Consider the following 25,162-nt stretch of genomic DNA (forward strand, 5'->3'; position numbering starts at 1 on the left):
ATCATGTCTCACTGAAATAACAGCGCTATTTGGATATTATGGATTATACTCCCGCCTACTTTTAAAAACAAAGATTTAACGCGTGGTTATTGGAACCTGGAGTAATCTTATATACAGTGTGTTACGAAGCAAATAGTCATCAGATTGTAGGCGATAAGACCTTCATGCGAAATCTGATGTAAACAACAGACTATGTGTCTATATTTCATGGATTAAACGCATTTGTGGACAAAAATGGTCATTGGATGTATTTTATTGGACTTTCATGGATCATTCACACATCAGAAACAGACTGGATTCGATTCGCGATCGTTGTATCAACACAAAAGGTAAGAAGTCACGTTATATTTTGCATGTTGTCATCTTCTGTCACAAAATACTACATTTATGATGCTAGAGCATCTGTATCTCAAAACAAAGATCATACATTGATGCTAATCCCGTAAATTATACCTTTTAAATGTATAGTGATGTTAAAATTGTTTGTAAACAGTATGCTATATAGATATTTTTGCAGGCAAGATAGTGTACAGCATGGTATCGAAAGTAAAAAAAAAAATTTAACGGCTTTATTTTACAATTCTACATGAACTAAGTAATAGTGCTTTGCCAAACTAAAAGTTTTTTGCCAAACTAACCGAGACTGGGCCTTACCGCCCCGGCTTTTCTGATGAGGCTAACCCCCGAGCCTCTTATAACTTTACGGTCCGGACCTCCCCCTAGCTTCTAGCAATTAGCACGCAGTCCACAAGCAGTATACATCCCCCGCCGGGACTTAATTTCTGTAATTTGCGAAAATAATGCGTTTGAAAATGTTTTATAACGGGAATATGTTAGCATTGTTCAGGGAAAATGAGTGTATTGTTAAAACTGCTACATCACAATTTACGCTGGAATCATTATGTGTCATGAGTTTCTCCTCCTGGAGTGTACTTATTAGTGATACTTTTCTGCATGATTTGTCTGTTGGCAACATAAACCGTTAATAATAATAATAATATATAAAATAATAACACAGTATGGTCTGTACTGCTCACGATATCACTATGCACGCGCACATGCTATAGTAGCGGGGCGTGATCAAAGGAGCAGCAGCTCATAAATATGTAATGACTAGCTCAAATCTGAAATGCACTGAAACAGAGGCTCCTAGAGATGGGTAACAATCTTTTCCTACAAGCTATTTTGAGCAAACAACTTTTGAAATATGCTTTATGGAACTCATACACCTATTTAACTTGTGGAAAAGCAGTCATAAGATGGGCACTTTAAAAAAATTCAACGTAAAATTTAGCCTGGGTTTCCCTATGCTGCCTTGCGCGCAAATTTATTCACGCTGCAAGTCTATCATGGAAACTATGGACCTTTTTTGCCCCTGAAATAGGGAACCAATCACAAAACGGGGAGGAGGCAGCAAGACAAAGACGACATCTATGCGACACACAGAAGGAGTTTTGTTTATCCAACGTGGGAGCAGACGCTACAGAAGTTACTTTTCAATGCAGCCTTAGATAGTGTTCTAAGTAGTTTTAAGCACAAGTTTATTTGAAAAAAAAGCAACTTTTGGCATTAAACAATTTCATATCCAAGAAGCATGTTTGGATATGGCAAGACATGATAGCCACAGAGTTTTATAGGTCCAAGCTGCTAGGCATCGTCGTCGACGAAGTACAATAAACTTATAAATGGTAAGTGGTATTTATTAATATCATATTGTCATTATGTCTGTACTGTGGTTGTCATAGTGCCACTAAAATGTGTTGCTTTTTAATACAATATACAGCTCTTGGTTTAGTTGCATAGCTTTCAGCTGTGTGCACACGTACCGATAAAAGTTGTTTACGTTTGAATTCATGTCGCTCTACATACGTCATCTGGTAAAATTGAAATGATTGGCTATGAGCTACGAACAGACGCATTTGATAGACATTCGTAGCGCCCAATAAATGGCTCTGGGCATTCGTAAACCACACCTCAAATACGAGAAAATGAGCATAGGGTTCCCAGACCACGTCTCATTTCTCTATGAGACTGGTCTGGTGTTAGCCAGGCTACGTAAAAATATTAGTTTAAAACATTGAAATTTTTGCCTTTATTTAACAGTGCAGGACAGGAAAATACATTGAGAAGAGAGGGGTATGGGATCCTCAAATGACCACGAGCCGAGTATCAAACTCGGGTCGCCAAGCGCTGCCCACTACACCATTGACTCCGACAGCTGACAACATTTTTACACAACTTTTTTGAGTTAACTAATATTTTTAATTTTAATTAACTCAAAATTTTAAAAGGTAACCTTACATTTTTTGGTTGAACGAAAATATGTATTTTACAGTGTACGAATTCACCAACTCAATACCTCCTGTGAGCTCAGGTTGGCATTTTCACATAACAGACATTTATACTTCACAATACAGTATGTGTGCACCGATATATCGGCCGATGATGCTTGCTATGCTGCTCAATGAATTACAGTGAAATGAGGCCAAAAGCCTTGCAAAATGTTTCATTGCAAGCAGTCATTTAAAATGGTGCATAATAGGGCTGCAGCTATCGATTATTTTTGTAATCGATTAATCTAGCACTGAATCGATCGATTAATCGAGTAATCGGATAATTTTTTTTGTGTGTTTTTAAACAACCAAAACAAATAATGCATAACGAAAATGACTTGGCTGTAAAATGTTCAAGCATTTGGCTTTTATTTCTAAAAAAAAAACAGAGGTATTTGGCTCCAAGAAATAAGCCTATTTATTTCAATTTTTTACCCATTTAGTGTTTATAAGTGCCAGTGCCAACAATTAAACACTGTAATTTATTAATATGCACAACAGGTTTCATGCTGTAATCTAGCCCTGACATCAAAGTAAATATCTGGTTTATGTTCATTTCTACACCTGCAGCATTTACCATTAGGCTTTTAACATATAATATATCATTTCTGGGGTGAACCTATTTGCCATGGTAACAACCTGTGTGTATGCGCGCACGTGCACTTGTGTTTGTGTGTGTGCACGCGTTCTGTGCGTGAGGAAGAGTGACACCCCAGTCAGACGTTCAGTTGCTTCACTGCATTTTGGTACTGCAGAAAAACATACATTACTTTTCAATAGAACGCTGGATTTGGTTTGCATCACTTGCATTGCGGTGCATTTTAGTTTAAGAATCCGTTTGAAAAATCACAACATCACGTCCCGCTGTATACAGTGAATGCATGCTGAAATTATTGTTGCGTGGCTACATAAAAGTTTAAGCATATGTGATGCATTGCGCTATCGGTCTGACTCGCGTGAGAGAGAATAACTTCCTTATGCTAAACTCCAATAAGCCCATATATGATTGCACTGTGGTGCCGTTTTTTGGTACACACACCTGTAGTGCATGCGTGTGTGTCAAGGGGTTCTTTTTTAATCTATACTGTCCTGAAATTGAACGTGAATACGTTTACTACTTAAAAACATCAAAGCTAAACATCATATCTAGTCAACCCGCATAACGACATCGCTACAAATACAGTATGGGATTAAAATCAGCGGAAGCTACGTTACCTTGTTTCATCGACGCTTGGTGAAACAACAGAGTGGATGTTTTCAGTTCAGATGCTGAATGTAATGATAATGTAATGATCCCAAACTTTAGACAGTCTCTCTCTGCCGTTTATGGACATATTCGCTACGCCATCGCGCCAACTAAATTCAAACTGTACCACGCGCTATGATGTGCTTCCTGAACATTGAACAACGGTCCGTGTGAATCAGATCTCGGCGCGTGTAGTGCGCGTCATAGGAATTTAACGAGGCTTCGAGGCAGAATTTTTGCCTCGAGGAATTTTTTGAATCGAGTAAATCGAGTAACTCGATGAATCGTTTCAGCCCTAGTGCATAATCAGGATTAAATAATAGTTTAACTTGTTGACAAATAAAAATGTGTCCAAGTTGCTGTGTCCACTTTATTAGCCGATATAAACATTTAGCATTTTGTAAACAAATTGACTAATCAAATTTGACAAAGTGAATTCTTGCAGTGAAATTCTTGCAGTTCCCTGAAATTCAAACCCATAACCTTGCCGTTGTTCAGAGCTGTGCAGTAACGGAGTACATTTACTTGAGTACAGTACTTAATTACAATTTTGAGGGATCTTTACTTTACTCGAGTATCATTTTTGAGGAGTACTCATGAATTAACTCGAGTACATTTGAGAGGCAAATATTGTACTCTTTACTCCACTACATTTCTATCCATAACCGTGAGTACCCGTTACTTCTTCTAAAAAAAAGAAAGGAAAAAGAAAAATCTCGGAAACGTAAAATTTGTTGTTTTCCTCCTTCTCAAACAGGATTGGAATGTGCAGGCGCCACTGATTGGGACAGCCTATCAGCACTCACCTTTAGTTTCCTCCAAAGTCACCATGGTCAGATTTTTAGATAAGAGACGAAACAATGGACGAAACAATGAGCTCTTGCATGGCAGCTACTGAACCTCAATGCTCTTACCAATGAGAGTAGAGCGCCCATCACCCAGGGGGTAACGCTGGTATCTGGAAACAGGAAACGGGGGCAGCTGGGTGAGAGCCGGATGAAGCAGGGGTTCCAGACGTGAGGCAGAAGGATCAGACGGGTAGAACAGATTAAAAATCTGAGAACAAGCTGGACGGAGCTGAGCCACTAACAGAATTGAAAGAAAGAGAAATAAATACAATAAACGTATAAGTTTTATTTCTTCAAAACTCTTTATTTTTCGTAAATTGAATCTGTGTGTGAGAGGAACGGGGAGATCTGTACCCTCAACAGAAGGCAACACTGTTCTCCTCATAGCGAGCACCAATCCCAGCGGGCAGCCCAACATAAAGCAGTCTGACACTTCGAACTCAAAACAGCCCGGATTGAGAAGCTGTCTGGAGCCGCAGTGATCGTCCTGAGACAAACTGCGAGACAGCAGGGGAAAGCAAAATTAGTTATCTTCATTTATTATTAACAATATTAATGATTCATCACAATCCACAATTAATGCTTTGCCTATGCTGAAGTCTTCAAAGAAGCCCTCATTGCCCCTATGACATGGTTTAAAGGATTTATAACCAAGCAGAAAACTAGGAAGAGTCTCTGTCTTTATTTTATGTGTCCTTTACATTTCTTTGCAGACCAGTACAAACTCACTCAAAAATTCTCCAATGGTTTGAGACATGGGCTCTAATTTGGCCAATCTGTGACATTAACACATTTCTTTTTAAGCACAATTGTCTCTGTTTTTTGCAAAAAGACGTCTTCCCATTTTCGACTTGTCTTGCAGACTCCAACAGGCCTCTCTACAGAATTCACTTTGTTTGTAGTGTATTGATTTATACTTTAGCCTCTAAAGCCCTTGACAACATTTAGCAGACAAGCTGACACCAAACAAGCTTTATAGTGTTAGGATCCAAATGCAGTACTTGGTGATCTGATGGCCAAATTGCTCAATTTGGACTCTTTCTTACAGCTGGCTTCAGAGTCTCCAACATGTTTTCTGACAAGCTGACATTTTATAACAGTGCCTTCTTTCTGCCAGTCGCTTATGACAAGTAAAGCTCATGTTGACCGAGATTTATAACTTTATCAGAGTCGTCGCTGGTCTCTTGGTGGCCATCACCGATCTCCTTCATGCACGACCATTCGCAGAGCAGCTGCTCTAGGTAGATTTACAGCTATGTCTCAATTTCTTAATTTTTGATTAACAGTTACTGTACTTGAAGGCATATTTTAATGACTTGACCTTGTATTCGTTCTCTGCCTTGATCATCTCAATTACTTTTTCCTTGAAGTACCTTTTGGTTCATAATATAGAATATGCCAAATTCTGACTCACCACAAGTAAAAATAGCCGAATGAATTCACTTCTGTCAAACCACATGAAAGCATGATCGTCAATCCCGCACATCTCACCTGCTGAGAAAGACCTCACGTTGACCACTGGCTACATCTGCGTCACACGAGTCGCTCTGTTTGCGGATGAGAGGATGACGAATTCCAGACAGCACGTCAGACGGAGTCGACACATCAATGTTACTCTTACTCAGCCGCTTGCTGCCTCTCAGTGTCGGGCTTAGAGAGTTCACAACACCTGGCTTCTCCTGAAAAAAACAAAACAATTGACTTTATTGAGTGGCGTAACGTGGACCTTACTATTCATTTTTTGCTGTTTTGAATGTTCCTCAATTTGAATGTACTTTTAATTAAAGGCTGATAATATATGATAATGTATTTGTTCACAGATGTTGATGAAAGTGCATTTTCTTGGATTAATTTTTTTCCCACTGAATATTTGTAATATTTATTAATTTATGTGACACAGTGCTTGTTTCGATAAGGGAAAAATTGTTGGTTTTGATGGAATAGTGGTCACGCTCGGTGCACATGAGAGACGAGGAGAACAAACGATAACAATTAACAAATACTTAATGAACTGATATACAAGGTGACAAGCAAAGATACACGAAACATTAACGGTAACAGAGTATATATATATATATATATATACACACAGGGAGGATAACAAGCAACAGGTGATAATAATAAAACAAACGGGGAACAGTAAGGATTTTAAAACAATTTAATGATTAACTGAGTCCAGATTGTGACAAATAACCACTACTGAAAGACATAATCTGTGTAAAAAAAATATAATACACAATATATTTTTCATGTTTTTTTATTAATAATAATAACAACAATACGTGATATTTGAATAGTGCGTTTCCAGAGCTGAAGGTCACTGTACATTGCAAAGAAATAGAAAAGGAAGGTACAAACAATAGTCAAAAGTGACAGACAAAAATGACATGCAAAACAGTTGAAGATTAAAGCAAAATGAGAGAAAAGACAAACAGGACTAGTAAAACAGCTTATAGATTATAACATTCAGAGAACAGATGAGTCTTGAGTCATGATTTAAATTCAGAAACTTTGTTGACACTGTGGAGTGATTGATGTACAGATTTACACAGCTTTGGTGCACAAACACTGAACGACTTACCCCCCTTTGAAGCAAGGCAATATCGTGGGATACCAAGAAAGGCCAGAGTCAAAGGAACGCAATGAGCGAAAGTATTACTTAAACCTATAATCTTTTTTTATGAAATATTGTCGTTTTTTATAGATGACTAGTGCAATGAAATTGTTCGATGATCTGTGCCCTTTATTAATATATATTTTTAAATTAATATGCTCTAATAATCTTTAATCAAAACTGTAAACCTTTTCCACTGCTTGAAATGACCTTTCTTCACTTCCTGCCACAAGGAATGGCGCGAGAGCGAGGCTATTGCGAACTTGTTTCTGTAATACTCTATGACTGACTGTAAACTGCCTTCATTTTGTTAGCAACGTCCAAATTCCAATGATCCAAACAGTTCTTAACTATTTCCCCGCCATTGACGTGTTATCTTGTCAATTAAGAAAAAAAAATGTGCATGAAAACGGGTTCCTGATGAGTTTTTAGGGTAATCTGTAATATCGCGATTATCCACTATTTGGCGTGCTTACCCAATTTATCAATAAACTGACGGCAAACATTATTTATTAATTTTACACTGCGTTAATGTTTTGATAATTGTTCTGAATCTGATCTCTGAAAAAATTTCCTTCACAAAAATGCAATTATTTCGGCTTTTTGATCAAAATTTTGTATTTTTTAAGAAAAATATGCATATTTAAAAGATTTAAGATAGGATGAAACTTTTTTCCGTTTTGTTTGATTGTTTGTTTGTTCAATGTTTGTTTGAAAGCAGATGGACTGTTCGTTCATTTGATATATTTGTACTGTATGTTTATATATTTTTAGAAGATAATTTTCCTGAAAGGCATTTTGTGAAACTTTTGTGAAAATCACAAAAAATGCTCGTGGGCAAATAAAAAAAAAAACAGGTGGAGAATGAGTAAATGGATGAAATAAAGTCCCTCCCATGGCCGTAACTACCACTGCGCTCGTTTGGCTTCTTGCAACACATCGCAGAACAATTGGCATGTGAAGTCTTAGCAACGCGAGAGCGATTTGAGAGTAAATGACTTGGTATGCTGTCAAATTTAGTGGTAGAGTGATGTCACAAGCCAACAGGTCTGCGCTGTGCCGCATTAAGTAAGATAAGTCAAAATGATACAGAGAAAACCAATCAAATCAAAGCAGGCAGGCAGAGGTGCAACTCTGAGGAAGTGCAACAAAAATGTAAGTAATCAAACACTGACTATTATACAGCAGTTTAATGATGAGAAATGTGAAACAACCACAGTGATTGTCAAGGTGACAAGACAAGAAACATTACTGCAGTGCCTGTGCCAGATGGGTATCCAGGGTGGCATTTGACCCCCATGATATCTGACCCAAATTTAATGCGCTACTTTCACTCCCTCCAGTAATTCACTTCCCGTTTGTTTATTTCGACCTGCGACAGTGCAGCACATTGTTAAAAACAAATATTAAGAGAATATTAACATACGTTGCAAATTTATTTCACTTATTTCAAGAATTTTTTTTTTATTCCAATGGCAGATTGTTTTGCTTGTGTTAAGCACAAATTCGCTTTTGTCTAAAAACTAGACTTATTTTCCTAGGTCATTTTGCTCATCAAGAAAATACTTATCTTAATTTAAGGTATGTACATCCAAAACTTAATAGATGAAACATAACAGATCCATATAATGCCTTTTAATGTGTATCAGCCCATTCATTTTCCAGATTTTATTAAACATAAAACTATTAAACATAAAACCCTTATACAACATGTTAAAATTGTAAGGTTTGTAAGGTATAAAATTGTTGTTTAACCAATATCGATACCAATGCTACAGCGCTCTACGATTGCCTGCCAAAAGGGTGGAGTTTAGGCTGGGTGATGTCAGAGTTTGCAGTAATCACAAACATCAGATTAATCCATGCAAAAAAAAATGTATGTTTCAAAAAGAGATTGAGCTAGAGAGGATAAATTTATGAATTGCAGCTTTAAAGCCCGCAGGGCTCTGACATATGATGAAATTGTTTTATAAAATCCACATTCTAAAAAACATATTTGACAGTACCAAAAATAAATAATTAAAGCACGGTGAAAAGCGGCCATGAACCTGTGACCTGAAAAAAAACATTGCCATTATGTTTTCAATCCTGCACTCATAATTTACATTTATATCAGATTGACTCAGCCATGCATTGAGCCCTGAGCAGATGCTTCAGTTCCTCTGATACTGAAGCATCTGCTCAGCAGCCTTTTATCAATCCCTGCCACATCACAGGTGACTGAGCGTTTATAAAACTATAAGCATCAAGACCTCAGAATGACAGGGCTACAGGGAATCACTGTTGCAAAGAGGGGCCATGTTCTTAAAAAAGAACACAAGTATGTGAACGAAGGGTTTCAGATTTATCAGTTTTAAACTGACCCGAATGTTTAATGGACGCTTTGACTGAGATGCATCTTATACATGCAACAAGGAATTAGAAATCCTTAAAGTGATAGAATGAAAATGTATCCTTATGTTCTTCTAAACCTGTATGAGTTTTCTTTTTTTCTGTTTTGATGGGAAGCACACAGTTAACAGTGCTCATTGACTTCCATAGTATTTGTTTTTTTTCTACTATGGTACTGTCAACTGTGTGGTTACCATCATTTATCAAATGATCTTCTGTTGTGTACCTTGGTACCTTTTGGTGCTTTGCTGTACAAATCTCAATTTCCTGTAGTATTGAAAACAAACAGATCTAAGAAAAAGATCTTAAAATCTCTTTTTTATAAAAGGAAAGCTGAGAATGAGAAAAACAAGAAAAGTTATATGACATTTTATAAATAAGAAAGGAGGGAAAAGCCTTTGAAGGTCAGACACATATGGCAGATGTGATGGTTGACTTCAGCAGACATGGATTTAGGTGTGATACTGATAAAATGGCAGTCAGTTTCAGTCACACATTGAAGGGCATGGGTTCAGGGTTATTATATGTGTGTGTGTGCACCTTTAGACTCTCTGTGCTGTTGTTCGTGCTGCTGTCCACGGGGCTTTTGTGCTGCTTGTCGCCACTAAAACACAAGGCGTCAAAACAAAGGACACCGCCAACACAGTCTGCTACCAGACACACCTGAAAAAAACATGTAGTACAGTATGTGCACAGTCTCACAGTCATTGTTTATACATAAAAGCTCAAAATTCGGCTAATAACATGACAGCTCAAAAAATGTTCATTTGAATTGTAACTATTTTACCAATGTTACTATATTCACAGCATTTGATATGGTAGTGTAAGTTGGCAATGTATGTTATGACAATGTGTGTTTCTCTTTTCTTTTTTTTCTGTTCCGTTTAAAAAAACTAAACATTGCTAGTAGATTTTTAAAAACTGCACATTTTAAGGTGGCCTTTTATTGTGGCCAGCCTAAGGCACACCTGTGCAATAATCATGCTGTCTAATCAGCATCTTCATGGCCACACCTATGAGGTGGATGGATTATCTGCGAAATGAGAAGTGCTATCTAACACAGATTTAGACAGATTTGTGAACAATATTTAAGAAAAATAGGCTCGTTGTGTACATTAGATCTTTGAGTTCAACTCATGAAAAATGGGGGCCTAAACAAAAGTGCTGTGTTTATAATTTTGTTCAGTGTATATTTAGTTATTTTACTATCACACTGTTAACACTGAGTTCTGTTTGTTATCTGACTAACATTTACTTCTTTTTCAATTATTTTGCATACTCATTTCATAACTAAAACCATTTCACGGTATTTTCTGATTTAAGTCTGTGTCATACCTGTCCGGTGAAGCCCACGCCCTCTGGGGACTGAAGGAAATTTCGGTAAACCTGATTGGCCTGAGCAATGACTGTTGCCACTGCGTTTTGGTAATGGGGAGCAGCTATGGCAAGGATGGGCAGAGCGGCCAGTGGCAAGTGATCCACACTGCTGGATACACACGTCTCATCATAACTGTATGGATTCAAACTATAAAAAGACAAAAATACAGTGTTATGTGTAAATGATCTTGACAGTGAATTGCTTTCATACTGATGCTTGCATTTGACCCTTTTGCTGTAGTAAATGTAACTTTATTGTTCAAAATTGCAGTTAAAGGGCCCTATTTTAACAATCTAAGCGTATTGTCTAAAGTGCACGGCGCACGGTCTGAATGGGCGTGTTTGATGCCACTTTTGCTAATTTAAAGGGATAGTTCGGCCAAAAACTATATTAAACCCATGATTTACCCACCCCCAAGCTGTCCGAGTTGCATATGTCCATCGTTTTTCAGACAAACACATTTTCGGATATTTTAGAAAATATTTTAGATCTTTCTGTTGATTAAATGTAATGTTACGGGGTCCAGCCATAGTCCACGACCTTCAAGTCCAAAAAAAGTGTGTCCATCCTTTACAAATTAAATCCAAACGGCTCCAGGATGATAAACAAAGGTCTTCTGAGGGTAATCCGTGCAGTGTTGTTTTAGAAATATCCATATTTAAAATTTTATTAACGTAATTAACTACCATCCGGTAGCGCCGCCATCTTAGTATCATACGCATTTAGGATGAGCGCTTACGCAGCGTACGGAGGTTTCTCTGCTGCTGCTCTGTCCCCCCGCCCTCCGAATTTGTCATACGTCACTAAGAAAAGTGCGTACACTACGCTAATACTCCTGAGTCTAAGATGGCGGCGCTCCCGGAAGGTAGTTAATTACGTTAATTAAAAGGTTTGTACTCTAAAAATACAAACAAGAGATAAAGAATTTACAAACGTGCGGAGTGCCGTTTCAGCACTCGGACAGCGCCATGGATTTTTTTAAAAAAGCATTACTTAAAAAATTTTCTCATCTCATCATATCCACAGGTACAGTGTCATCATATTCAATAAATCCGTAAGGTAGTATTTAAAAACATTTACAAATAGATGCATTTGTTTAAAGGGGCAATAAGTAGGATTTACCCCCATCCAGTGGTGGAATTGTATTTTGCATTCAAATGAATAGTGCTCTCTAGCGCCTCCCCTTTCCAAATGTGTGTTGCAACTACGGTAGCCGTTATGTAATCGCTGATCTCCTTGTTCGTTGCAGCTGGTTCACGTGTTCTGAATGAAAACGTGTTGTGGAAACGCGTTGGTAGGCGAGTGCTTTTTGTCCCTCTCTGTTAATATAGTTTATCCATATGGCGGAACGACATGGAAGCTTTCTTGGACTTACCCGTTCAATGTAAATAAAGAGAAGAAATTCTGAGCGTACAAAGAAAAGTCAGATCACTGGCAGATGTCATTTGATACCAACGAGGACATATTTATGAATAAAGACATTGATTTTGATTAATAAAACACTTAAAATCCTACTTACAGTCCCTTTAAAGCAAAGAATTTATTTACTTAGCAGGCTACAGGTGAAGCAGCTCTTTACGCCTTCTAACGTCTCATAATTAGTCCTCATTTATGTCCAAGAGACTCAATAATAATCTTTTACATTCAATCCTTTAATCTTTAATATTTAAAAGTGTTTTTGTGCTGCTGTGCATTCATGTGTGTGATAAGCAAACCCGCGTTGTCGTCCCGTTTATAGGCACATATTACTACTGTGCTCTTTAAATAACTTTGTGCTCTTTTCCCTGGCCTCACCCTTAAAATAAATGTTCTTAAAATAAATAGTTTTTCTTTCATTGTGACGTGAATATATTACCTTGGATTTAAATATATGAAGGGCTAAATATATTTTTCAAAGCTTTAAAAAAATTATTATATTGCAAAATATACTTCAGCAAATATATTTTTGGCCATTTTTTGTGTTTTGAAAATTAACAAATTTTTATTTTTTGCCTTATGGGATGCCCTAATTGAACTTGCGCTATGTGCGCCTTAGACCACCCACTTAGATCTTAAGGGCCCTATTTTAACGCTGCAATCAGTAACATTTTGATTAAAAGTAAACAAAAATCAATTGTTGTATAATCAATAAATTTCACGTGCATAAATGTGATCACATTTGAAATCTGTGGTTTTGGAACATTTACAGTATTGTTCAAAATAATAGCAGTACAATGTGACTAACCAGAATAATCAAGGTTTTAAGTTTATTTTTTTATTGCTACGTAGCAAACAAGTTACCAGTAGGTTCAGTAGATTCTCAGAAAACAAATGAGACCCAGCATTCATGATATGCACGCTCTTAAGGCTGTGCAATTGGGCGATTAGTTGAATTAGTTGAAAGGGGTGTGTTCAAAAAAATAGCAGTGTGGCATTCAATCACTGAGGTCATCAATTTTGTGAAGAAACAGGTGTGAATCAGGTGGCCCCTATTTAAGGATGAAGCCAAAACTTGTTGAACATGCATTTGAAAGCTGAGGAAAATGGGTCGTTCAAGACATTGTTCAGAAGAACAGCGTACTTTGATTAAAAAGTTGATTGGAGAGGGGAAAACCTATAAAGAGGTGGAAAAAATGATAGGCTGTTCAGCTAAAATGATCTCCAATGCCTTAAAATGGAGAGCAAAACCAGAGAGACGTGGAAGAAAACGGAAGACAACCATCAAAATGGATAGAAGAATAACCAGAATGGCAAAGGCTCAGCCAATGATCACCTCCAAGATGATCAAAGACAGTCTGGAGTTACCTGTAAGTACTGTGACAGTTAGAAGACGTCTGTGTGAAGCTAATCTATTTTCAAGAACCCCCCGCAAAGTCCCTCTGTTAAAAAAAGGCATGTGCAGAAGAGGTTACAATTTGCCAAAGAACACATCAACTGGCCTAAAGAGAAATGGAGGAACATTTTGTGGACTGATGAGAGTAAAATTGCTCTTTTTGGGTCCAAGGGCCACAGGCAGTTTGTGAGACGACCCCCAAACTCTGAATTCAAGCCACAGTACACAGTGAAGACAGTGAAGCATGGAGGTGCAAGCATCATGATATGGGCATGTTTCTCCTACTATGGTGTTGGGCCTATTTATCGCATACCAGGGATCATGGATCAGTTTGCATATGTTAAAATACTTGAAGAGGTCATGTTGCCCTATGCTGAAGAGGACATGCCCTTGAAATGGTTGTTTCAACAAGACAATGACCCAAAACACACTAGTAAACGGGCAAAGTCTTGGTTCCAAACCAACAAAATTAATGTTATGGAGTGGCCAGCCCAATCTCCAGACCTTAGTCCAATTGAGAACTTGTGGGGTGATATCAAAAATGCTGTTTCTGAAGCAAAACCAAGAAATGTGAATGAATTGTGGAATGTTGTTAAAGAATCATGGAGTGGAATAACAGCTGAGAGGTGCCACAAGTTGGTTGACTCCATGCCACACAGATGTCAAGCAGTTTTAAAAAACTGTGGTCATACAACTAAATATTAGTTTAGTGATTCACAGGATTGCTAAATCCCAGAAAAAAAAGTTTGTACAGTCAAAGGTAGACACTGCTATTTTTTTAACACACCCCTTTCAACTAATTGCCCAATTGCACAGCCTTAAGAGCGTGCATAACATGAATGCTGGGTCTTGTTTGTTTTCTGAGAATCTACTGAACCTACTGGTAACTTGTTTGCCACGTAGCAATAAAAAATATACTAAAAACCTTGATTATTCTGGTTAGTCACATTGTACTGCTATTATTTTGAACAATACTGTATGTGAATCCGTAACAATCCTTAAGTAAATTCGTATGTAAAACCAATGGGATCAAATCTGAAAGGTGGTGATATGTTGTCCGCATATGATCCCATTGGTTTTGTAAGGAATAATTGACGACCGGCCATTAAATTATAAAAAAATAATGCACACCCAAGGTCAAGAGTCAATTATTCCTCTTATACCACGGTGACCACATACATTGCTCTGGTGCCTATTTTTAAGATATTTGAAAAGTTAGGTGTGCAGTTTACAGAAAAATAATCAACATCCATAGAACATTTCTCAGCCAATCAGAATGCAGCATTCAACAGACCCGTGGTATAATACATGGAAATTTATATGGGATTCACAAATATCTTCCAAAACGATGTTTGTACTTAATGTGGACATGTTAAAAAATTTAAATGTGCTTTATATTTTATGCCTACCTTTAACTAGATGTAAGGTTTAGTCAAGTGCAACAGGTATAAATTCTATGTAGGACATAAAGTGCATTTATTTCCAGAATAGTCACTAGAGTGTCCTCCCAGCTGGTGCAACCGGTCCCAGATTATACCTATGACTCCAGAAATTGAAAGCATTGAAAGATGTATTCATTGTATTCAGTGCATGTACTGGCTAAATGTGCTGCAAATAAAGAGCTCAGAGGTGGATATCAAGACATCCCTTCGGGAAATGATCAGAATTTGAGTACACTGAAGCTCCTCTGTTACAGACTGTGGCTGTTTTTGACACTTCCATAGAGCTGTTCAAATGCTTTCATGTTTGTATTTTGCCACCGTGATTCAAACAATCACACAATAATGAAAATCTCGATTAGACACATCAAGACTCCATTGACGTAAACAAATAAACTAATTGAATTAAAGTAAGAGATAAACAATTAAAAAAATTGTTTAGCTGGAAACTTGAATGTCTTGAGCATACTAATCAAGCCATTTAAACAGAGCAATGAGCCGGTACATATCTGATGACTAAAATCATTGTAACTCTTGTCTGGGTGTTCCCTTGAGCTCAGAAGCAACCTAGACAAAGCCTATATGTCATCATGTAAAATTCATTGTGCTTTGACTGGTTGTCTGACACTGTATTCAAATAAGACACATTTCAGCATCTCCCAATGATGTTTTATGAGGATAGCCATATTCACACTTATCATCAAGTTACTCATGGCTTTATTTTTGTAGTAACCATGATTTTAGCAGATTTATTACCATAGTTTTACTGCAAATAAAATACCATTGTTATTATTTTGGGAATATAGTAAATTTGTGGTTACTTACTACAAATAAAACTATGTTTACTATAGTTTATAGCTTATTTTTCTTAAAGGTGCAGTGTGTAATTTTTAGAAGGATCTCTTGACAGAAATGCAAAATAATATACAAAACTATATTATCAGGGGTGTATAATGGCCTTTCATAATGAACCGTTATGTTTTTATCAGATGTTTTTATCTACATACACCGAGGGTCTCCTTACATGGAAGTTGCCATTTTGGGCCGCCATGTTTCTACAGAAGCACTTAATGGACAAACTTTTTTTTACTAAGTTGTCTCGGACGATGATATGTTTGTCTGGTGGCGGCTACTGTAGCTTCTCTATGCGTTTTAAAAGTCAAGGGTGAGTAGTGGACTGAGCCATTGATTGTAATTCACAACCTCACCACCACATGCCGCTAAAATTTACACACTGCACCTTTAAGGGCAAGTTATTACAAGTGCAATGCTTGATAAATATTACATATCAATTATCATGAAAAATATGTGTTAAAAACAAAGGAAAGCAGATTTTGATCTTGAAAACTGCAATTCTTTTGGGAAAATCACAAATACCACATTCTGTCTGATGCTGGTGAAAAATGTTGCTGTCCATTCTGTGTTAAACACACAACATGCAGAGTTTATCTTTAATTGTCTTTTATTTGTTGCAGTGCTCATTTTTTACTCATTCAAGCAGAACTGAAAGTCAATGGGCTCTATCATACACCCGGCGCAATGCGGAGCAATGCGTGACGCAAGTGTCTTTTGCTAGTTTCAACCCGGCGCAATGATAATTTTCATGTGTAGCGCCACGTTGTTTAAATAGCAAATGCATTTGCACCCGATTTTGCGTTCTGGTCTGAAAACGAGGTGTGTTCAGGCGCATTGTTGGCGCGTTGCTATTTTGAGGCAACTAAAATAGACTACACCATTGACCAATAAAAACCTGCTCTATAGTCTAAAGTCAATGTTGCAATATGTGTTTTTGTTATTTAATGAGCGCTTTAGTAATATGCGCCTATAAACGGGACGACAACGTGGGTTTGCTTATCACAAACATGGATGCGCAGCAGCACAAAAATGCCTTTAAATGTGAAATATTAAAAGGATTAAAGTGTAAAAGATTATTATTGATCCTCTTGGACATAAATGAGGACCGAAAGATGAAAAAAGGCGCAAAGAGCTGCTTCACCTGCAGCCTGGTAAAAAAATAAATGCTTTGCTTTAAACAAATGCATTTATTTTTTAATGTTTTTTAAATGCTACCCTACGGATTTACTGTATATGATGACTCTGTACCGGTGGATATGGTGAGATGAGAAACATTTTTAAGTAATGCTTTAAAAAAAAAAAAACATGGCGCTGTCCGAGTACTGAAACGGCTCTCCGCACGTTTGTAAATTCTTTATCTCTTGTTTGTATTTTTAGAGTACTTTTTTTTTGCATATTTGCAAATTATTTTATGAGATTACAATGATTCTGTAGGATTATCAATACATTTACAGCAATTAAAAGCTTGCTATTTGTGCTTCTATAACTGAAAAAAAATGGCTTTTAAAGGTTTTAAATTAAAAAAAATTACAATTTCAATACAAATAAAAACAACAAAATTTTTAACATTATTCTTAAACTGGGGGTCTTCTTCCTCTGCTTAGTTTTTTAGTTTACAAATTCCGCTTTCTAAATAGGGATTAGACATAGCGCCAGCACAACTGGCTTTTAAAGGGGATGAAAGCTGAGACTCTCATTGGTCTATTGCACATTACGCCCAAAACAAACCCATTACTCATTAGGAGAATAGGAACAACCCTTTTAGGCCGTGTGTGTGGCGCATAAACCATTTTTCCCGTCATTAAATTAGCAAAAGTGGAATCGGACACGCCTGTTTAAACCATGCACCGTGCGCTTTAGACAATGCGCTTAGATCGTTAAAATAGGGCCCTATATGTGCTCTTTGGTACCCCCTGCAGCTGGTGGCGCCCTAGGCAACTGCCTGGTTTGCCTATGCCTAGAAACAGCCTTGTCTCTGGGAAGAACCGTACCTTTCAAATGTTAAAGGCGGAGTCCACGATGTTTGAAAGCCAATGTTGATATTTGATAGCACCTAAACAAACACGCCTCTACCCCAATAGAATCTGGACCTTCTGTTGATAGACCAGCCCCACACATACGCAACCCGGCAAGGATGTCGGTTAGTAGACACGCTCCTTACTGCTGATTGGCTATAAGTGTGTTTCGGTAGTCGGCCCGTCTCCTTTTCCAAAGCGTTTTTCAAACATCGTGGACTCCGCCTTTAATTTGTCTGCGTGTTGATTAATTCTTAGAAAAAAATTTATTTTATTAAAAATGTTCATGCTGGCAGTGAACAAATGTTTCATATTAAAAGGCTTTACTGTCAGTTGTGTTGTTTTTGTTGTGTTGGCTCATGTGGTAGTCATCTTGGGCTTATATTTATACCTTGTGGCATAGAGGTAGCATCATACAAAAACAATAGCTTCTGGGTCATTTTTATACCAATGTGTAAATGCCGCCCACCTTAAATAAACTTTTATTCTGCTATTATTTTGCCTGAAAAGTACTTATAATATAAATAACAAGTATTCGCTAATTTCGAGGTAAACCTTTACACTGCCAGAAAAAAAAATTATCAAAAAAAAACTGTCCCAAGCTGTCACTGACTCAGTATCCCTTAAAAAGGTCCTAAAATGAACAAGATACTGTATGTATGCATTTGGTAACAATATGTACCTTTATAGTACTAATATGGATTTTTTAGGTGAAAAGGTGTACTTTTTGAAAGGGTCACTGCACCGGTGACAGCTGGGGATACTTTTTTTGTACATGTGAGTAAATCATAAGAGAATTTTCCTATTTGGATGAGCTATTCCTTCAAATGATAAATGAGTTTGCAAGCATGACTAATTCTGCATTACCATAATTATGACCATGAATTAGCATATCTCGCCCTTACAGTTGTTTTTCATCCTTACTTAGAAACTAGCGAGAAAGCATCAGCGCACACTGGTGGGCAGGGCACCAATCTGACCATTATTCTGTCTGCGGCGGCCTGGAAGTGAGCCCGCGCCACACGCTCCAACACGGATGCCAGGGTGGCAGCATCACCCGCCTTCCCGCCAGGGTCACCACCTCCAGAATCCAAGATGTGACCCCCATGAATCACCAGGATGAGCAGCTGTGTTCTGCACTTCCTCTGCAGAGCGGCGAGAGAGAGGAAGGAGACGTTAGAAGATAGTGAGAGAATAATTTTTTGGATGAAAGCAGCAGGTTCATGGACACTAACCTCTATGTCTTCCAGCCCATCAACACTGCTTTGGGGAGCACAGCGTGGGTGACATAGTCTATATAGACTCTCTAGTTGTGAATGAGAGATGGAGAGAAAGACAGAGTGAGATACTGGATCTGGAGGAAACCTGTATGAAATTGAATTAATGACCAATGTTTGGTAACCCATACTTGGAGTGTGACCTCTGCATTTAACCCAAGGCCAATACAATGTTAGAAGTGGGACTGTGTAGAAGTGTATGTGTAGTTTAGTTATTTTCCAGCAAGAAATTTGGGGTTTTTAAAGATTTCTAATGGCTGTCCAAACACAGCTCAGACATCTAGGCTAAAATCATACAGTACACCCACATCTAACCATAGCCCCAAAATGAATGAAACCAAACACCTTGTAATCACTGTTTACTTTGCTGCTTACAAGATGGAATTTCATACATCTCACAAGTTATTTTGGCAAAAATTACATTCAAGTTTATTTTGGCCAGAAGTGGGTTACTCGTAGCTGGAATATATTAGGGCTACAGTAAACTTAGACTGTGAAATGATAGTTATTGCTTGCTGTGTTGGAATACTAAAAATGTTGTAAGAAATCTTACATGAATGTAGCTCAATTGGTATAGCATGGCAGTGCAAAGGTTAAAAGATATTCCAGCCAAATATCAAAATTACCCTATAATTTACTCAAGCAATCCAAGATGTATTTTCCTATCATCTTTCAGGCGAACACATTTGAAGTTATTTCAGTAAATGTCCTTGCTTTTCCAAGCTTATAATGGGAAAAAACAGGGATCAGGGAACAACTTCTGACTTTAAACCCCCAAAAAAAGTGTATTCATCCTTCACAGAGGTAATCCACACAGCTCAAATGGGTTAATAAAGGTCTTTTGCGGGTAGAGTTGGGTCCGAGTCCACCTTTGTCGATACGAGTCAAGACCAAGTCCTTAAACATCAAGTCCGAGTCCAAAAGGGTCCGAGTTGGACTCAAGTCCGAGTTCTTAAATGCTGAGTCCAAGTCGAGTCCAAGTCCGAGTCCAGAAAGTAATTAAATTGAAAAAAAAAGATACAACATTTGTATTGTAAATTGTTACTTTCTATTAGTACTTTAACCTTTCAACCCATTAAACCAATGGCAATATAAAAATTTAATAAAAATACCTCTATTGCATCTTGTCATTGCCATTAAACATTTTTATCTTATGTCAACTAGTTTCCTATCAAAAATTATTTCAAAGAAAAGAAAGGGATATAGAGGTATCTTCTCTTAACCAGATGTCTTGCAAATAAATTCTCTATGATTTTCGTAAGCAAATTCGTAAACAAATTATTGCTCACTTTGAGGACATTGTGCTAGCCACGCATTGATGTGTGTGAGGTGTGTGTTTGTCCGCACGTATGATGCGACTGGCTGCTGCCTGCCAGTGTGTTGCAGTAAAATAACAGGAGCGGGAGACAGTGAGACATTAATTAATTTCTAAAAATCTAAAGTTTATGCTGGTTTTATTGTTACACATGACGCGGATTCGACTGTACTCGGGATATTTTCCGAGTCCAAAATGTCCAAGTCCGTGTCAAGTCCGAGTACAAATTCACCCAAGTGCGTGACAAGTCCGAGTTCATTCAAAATTGGACTTGAGTTCGGACTCGAGTCCAAGTTCAAGTACCCCAACTCTATTTGCGGGTAATAAAAAAATACAATATTTTAAGCTTACCGTATTTTCCGGACTACAAGTCGCTTCGGAGTATAAGTCACATCAGTCAAAAATTTGTTTTGAAGAGGAAAAACACAAGTCGCACTGGACTACACAAGTCGCACTGGACTACACGTCGCGTTTATTTAGAAAATGATTTCACAAAATCCAAGTCATAGAACAGACATTTAATCTGGAAAGGCAAGATATTCAACTAAACAATAGCAGACAGAACAGCAGGCTGAATATGTGTCCTTACAGGTTAATGTAACATTATCAGTTATTTACACGATACACAATAGCATACAAAACATACCTGGGAGGTTGAATAGGCTAAATTAACACAACAAGCCAAATCAAGTTCAAAAAGGTCCCGAAGTCATTCCATATCACTGAATCCATTGAATTACATAAATACAGGAGCAGCATAGAGCGGACTCTTACGGCTGTAGACGGTAATGGTTTCACTTAGTTCATGTGAAATAATTTAGACTTATACCACGGGTCTGTTAAATGCTGTATTCTGATTGGTTGAGAAATGTTCCATGGGTAGGCCTGGGGCGGTAATCGGATTACCGCCATACCGCTGTCACGTGACCCATGCCGCGGGTCTAAGCTCCTCACCGTCATAACCACAAAAAAAAAACTTGAAACATTGGCCTGCACTTGTGTGTATATGTGGGGATGTTATACACGCAGCTTGTTAACAACCGCAACTTGTTAACTGAACATTAACTGATTTGGTTTTAATATTAAATTGTCATTGAGTAGAAATACAGGTGATGTTGTCTGTCACTCGTTTAAAGTAATACAAACATTTTATCTAATTTGAACGTGCAAACAGCCGCAAACAGATCAACAACAGAATCAGTTTTCATACATTATCAAATTTTCACACAATATAAAGAGCACGCGATCTGTCCGAGGATTTATTAATCCAAAGAGGTTAGATTGTCTCTTTTTCATCTAGCCTACAACAGTGGCCATTTCTAAAGCAGGACAAAGGATTTCAAAAAGTTTTGCTTTTGCGTCTTCTTTCTCTGTTTGTGGAAAAAGACAGATGTTTATGGTAAGGGTCGAGGACAGAAGCGGTCTGTCCGAGCACGCGAGACAGACACGGACTGCCCGGGTGCGCGCGAGACAGACGGTCCGCGTCATCTTGCGCACAAACACGCGTCTCCGTGCAGCTTCCCAGCTATACTCAAGCACAGACACATATGCAGTACAAGTGATTTATCATACAAATGGTTATTTTACCAGACCGTCAGAGCAGCAATAATTTGCGTAATTTACAGGCTATTCACAAATTAAGGATAGAAGAAAAGTGGCGAATTGTCTGTAGGCACGTGTGGACACGCACAATGCGTTAACATTTTTTTTAACTGATAATATTAATTGTTCAAGTTGTTGAATGTTGAAATTGAAGAAATGTAGAAGGAAATAATATTCACTTTACATGTTCCTTAAGTAATTTGCACGTGTTTTGTTTTGAAGATAAATAAATCATGCATGTTATTTAACTCGTTGTCTTGCCAATAAACCGCAAAACCGCGGGAATTTGTTGATTACCGACCGCAGTAAAAAAAAATCCAAACCGTCCCAGCCCTATCCATGGGTATGCATTATTTTTCGATAACCGCAAACCTAACTTTTCAAATGTCTTAAAAATAGGCAACAGAGCAATGTTTGTGGTAACCGGGGTATAAGCGGAATAATTGACTCCGGTCCTTTGAATTATAAGAGAATAATGCACACCCGCGGTGTAACGGCACTCCGCTTCGCGTCATGCCACATTACCACCTTGGGTGTGCATTATTTTCTTATAATTCAAAGGACCGGAGTCAATTATTCCTTACGTATAAGTTGCACCTGACTATAAGTTCCAAGACCCGCCAAACTATGAAAAATTGTGACTTATAGTCTGGAAAATACAGTAATAAACTATAATTACTAGTGTCCGGTAGTGTCGCCATCTTGGACTCATGTAAAACACGAGAGTCACTGCGCACCATATACCCATGGCAATAAATGCTAACTACACTAAAGGTGCGTTCCATTCGACCGTAAGTGGACTGCGAAGTGGACTTCACAGGGTATTCCGCCATCTTAAGTGAGATTCCAATCCGAAGGGAGCGAACATGTTCAGTTCGAAGGGCACTGCGCACGGCATAGGGAATCAGGGAACATCGATACATCACTTCACAGGAAGTGGAGAGCGATAATCACCCAACTGTCATTGCGCGCATCACGTGATCACCAGTCAGAACGGTCAGACCGCTATGCAATTATATGACAATTGTTTAAAAACACATATATACACATAGTTTACCAAATAAAAGTTTACTTTCATATTTGCATCACAGTTACAGCAGGGCTTCAATTCTGTTAATAGTCAAGTAATAGCAGCAACAGTCAATTAAAGTGTATAATAAACATACGTTTTTCATTACATAGTACTCAATGTTTTTTTACTGTATACTTTACATATTTTAAATGTGATAGTAAATAAAAATTAAAATATGAATGTAGTCCTATATATTTATGTTATATCAATCTACGCGACCCCGTCGTTGACTTTCTTTGATGACGTTTGCAGGCCGTTCCAAATGAGCGGTTATTGTCAGTGAAGTCCACTTCAACTGATATACCATGCTCAGGGAGTAGGGAGCAGTGAACACTCTGTAGGGACCCTGTCGAATGGAACGCACCTTAAAACTCTCGCATGAGTCCAAGATGGCGCAGTTCCATAAGCTAGTTATTATAGTTTGTAAAGTTTGAAATATGGATATTTTTCTTATAAAATGGTTTCTATTACTCGCAGAAGACCTTTATTGACCACTTGGAGCCGTGTGGATTACTTCTGTGAAGGATGAATGCACTTTTTTGGGGTTTAAAGTCAGACTTTTTTCTGATCCCTGTTTTCTACCATTATAGAGCAAGGACATTTACTAAAATATCATCAAATGTGCTTGTTTGAGAGATGATGGACATATGTATCTCAGATTGCTTTAGTAAATCATAGGGGAATTTTGGCTGGAGTATCGCTTATAGACAGTATAGCAAAAAATACATACTTTTGTCTTGATTTCCAGCATACATAACAATTCTTAAATCGAGATAGTTTAACTTGATTAGCAAAATGACCAAAGATAATTTCTGTGAAATAGTTTTCTTGAAAAAAAAAGAAAACTTTATGATTAACTTGAATTAAGTTCAGTTGAATTTAGTAAATTTAACTGAAACTTGAATAAATAAGCAATAAGCCCCAAGAAGCAGTGGGTTACCAGGGCATTTTATAACAGCTAAGAGGCGTTGTTTCCCACTGCACTGTAACACCACTGCTTTGCGGGGCTTATTGCTTTTATAAAACGGTTACTTCATATGCATAGCAGGATTTCATAAAATAAAACACAAATAAGTTGTAATTATATTAGTACAAATATTACTCTTCTGCCAAACAAAGTAGTTCCTCATCAAGTGTGGCTGCAACAGAGCGTAGTTCCCAACCAACACAGATGCATCAAAGACACAATAAAAATATGATTAAAGACTTTCGTATGTATTTTCACAAATCAACATTCATCTAATTTTATACATTAACATTTATATCGTGCAACTGTTGAAGTTATGATCAAATATGCTTGGAAGCATGCGGAACTCTTTCCCCGTCAGCGTTTTTTAAAAATGTTGCCACCCAGTTTTAGTTTAATGCCTTTCAGAAAAATTTTCTTCTTTAAATAAACATAAAATATATCAAATGAAAGAACAGGCCCTCCGCTTTCAAACAAACAAAAAACTGTATCATCCTACTTTCATTTTTTCTCTTCAACTCTCAAATTTTCAGCTAAAAGCTGACTCAATAATATTTATTGACATTTATCTGGATATCGCCATTAATTGTGCAATTGTAGAAAAATTAAAAATATGATTAAAGACTGTGGTGTTTATTTTCATAAATCAGTACTGGTAAACAACACAAAAACGCTAAGTTAAACATTTATCTTTTGCTCTGAACTTTCATGAATGTGGCACAATGGACAAAAAGATTTTTACCTGCTTAAATTTGTATTTTATAGTATTAACCAAAAAAACTGCCTCTTTAGTGAACATTATTAAATTTGTATCGATGCAGGTAAAGTGGCCTTTTACCTTTGTAATATTGCCATTATCTCATTATTTAGCCTTTTAAAAGAGCACCAGAGGATTTGTGTTAGAACCTCAATGCTCTTTGCCAGTCAACCTTACAAAGAATCACAGATCACATGGCTAGAGGCTGTGCCCTAACCAACGCTGAATTTCAATAGCGCTC

The 25,162-nt window shown here is 37.5% G+C and overlaps 1 protein-coding gene across 2 annotated transcripts in view; it reads right to left on the bottom strand.

Annotated features, from left to right (window-relative positions):
* The window catches only part of plrdgb (PITP-less RdgB-like protein), a 119,230-nt gene that overhangs the window by 23,854 nt on the left and 70,214 nt on the right, over nucleotides 1-25,162 (bottom strand). For both annotated transcript variants that reach the window (XM_055180236.2, XM_073871113.1), the window contains exons 4-10: nucleotides 19,167-19,237; nucleotides 18,856-19,076; nucleotides 10,768-10,957; nucleotides 9,973-10,095; nucleotides 5,919-6,106; nucleotides 4,782-4,924; nucleotides 4,494-4,664 (exon numbers count right to left, since the gene is read on the bottom strand). In XM_055180236.2, coding sequence (XP_055036211.2) covers nucleotides 4,494-4,664; nucleotides 4,782-4,924; nucleotides 5,919-6,106; nucleotides 9,973-10,095; nucleotides 10,768-10,957; nucleotides 18,856-19,076; nucleotides 19,167-19,237 — 1,107 coding nt within the window. The remainder of the gene's footprint in view (nucleotides 1-4,493; nucleotides 4,665-4,781; nucleotides 4,925-5,918; nucleotides 6,107-9,972; nucleotides 10,096-10,767; nucleotides 10,958-18,855; nucleotides 19,077-19,166; nucleotides 19,238-25,162) is intronic.

Source organism: Misgurnus anguillicaudatus, chromosome 9 (genome assembly GCF_027580225.2).
Source record: "Misgurnus anguillicaudatus chromosome 9, ASM2758022v2, whole genome shotgun sequence".
NCBI lineage: Eukaryota > Metazoa > Chordata > Actinopteri > Cypriniformes > Cobitidae > Misgurnus > Misgurnus anguillicaudatus.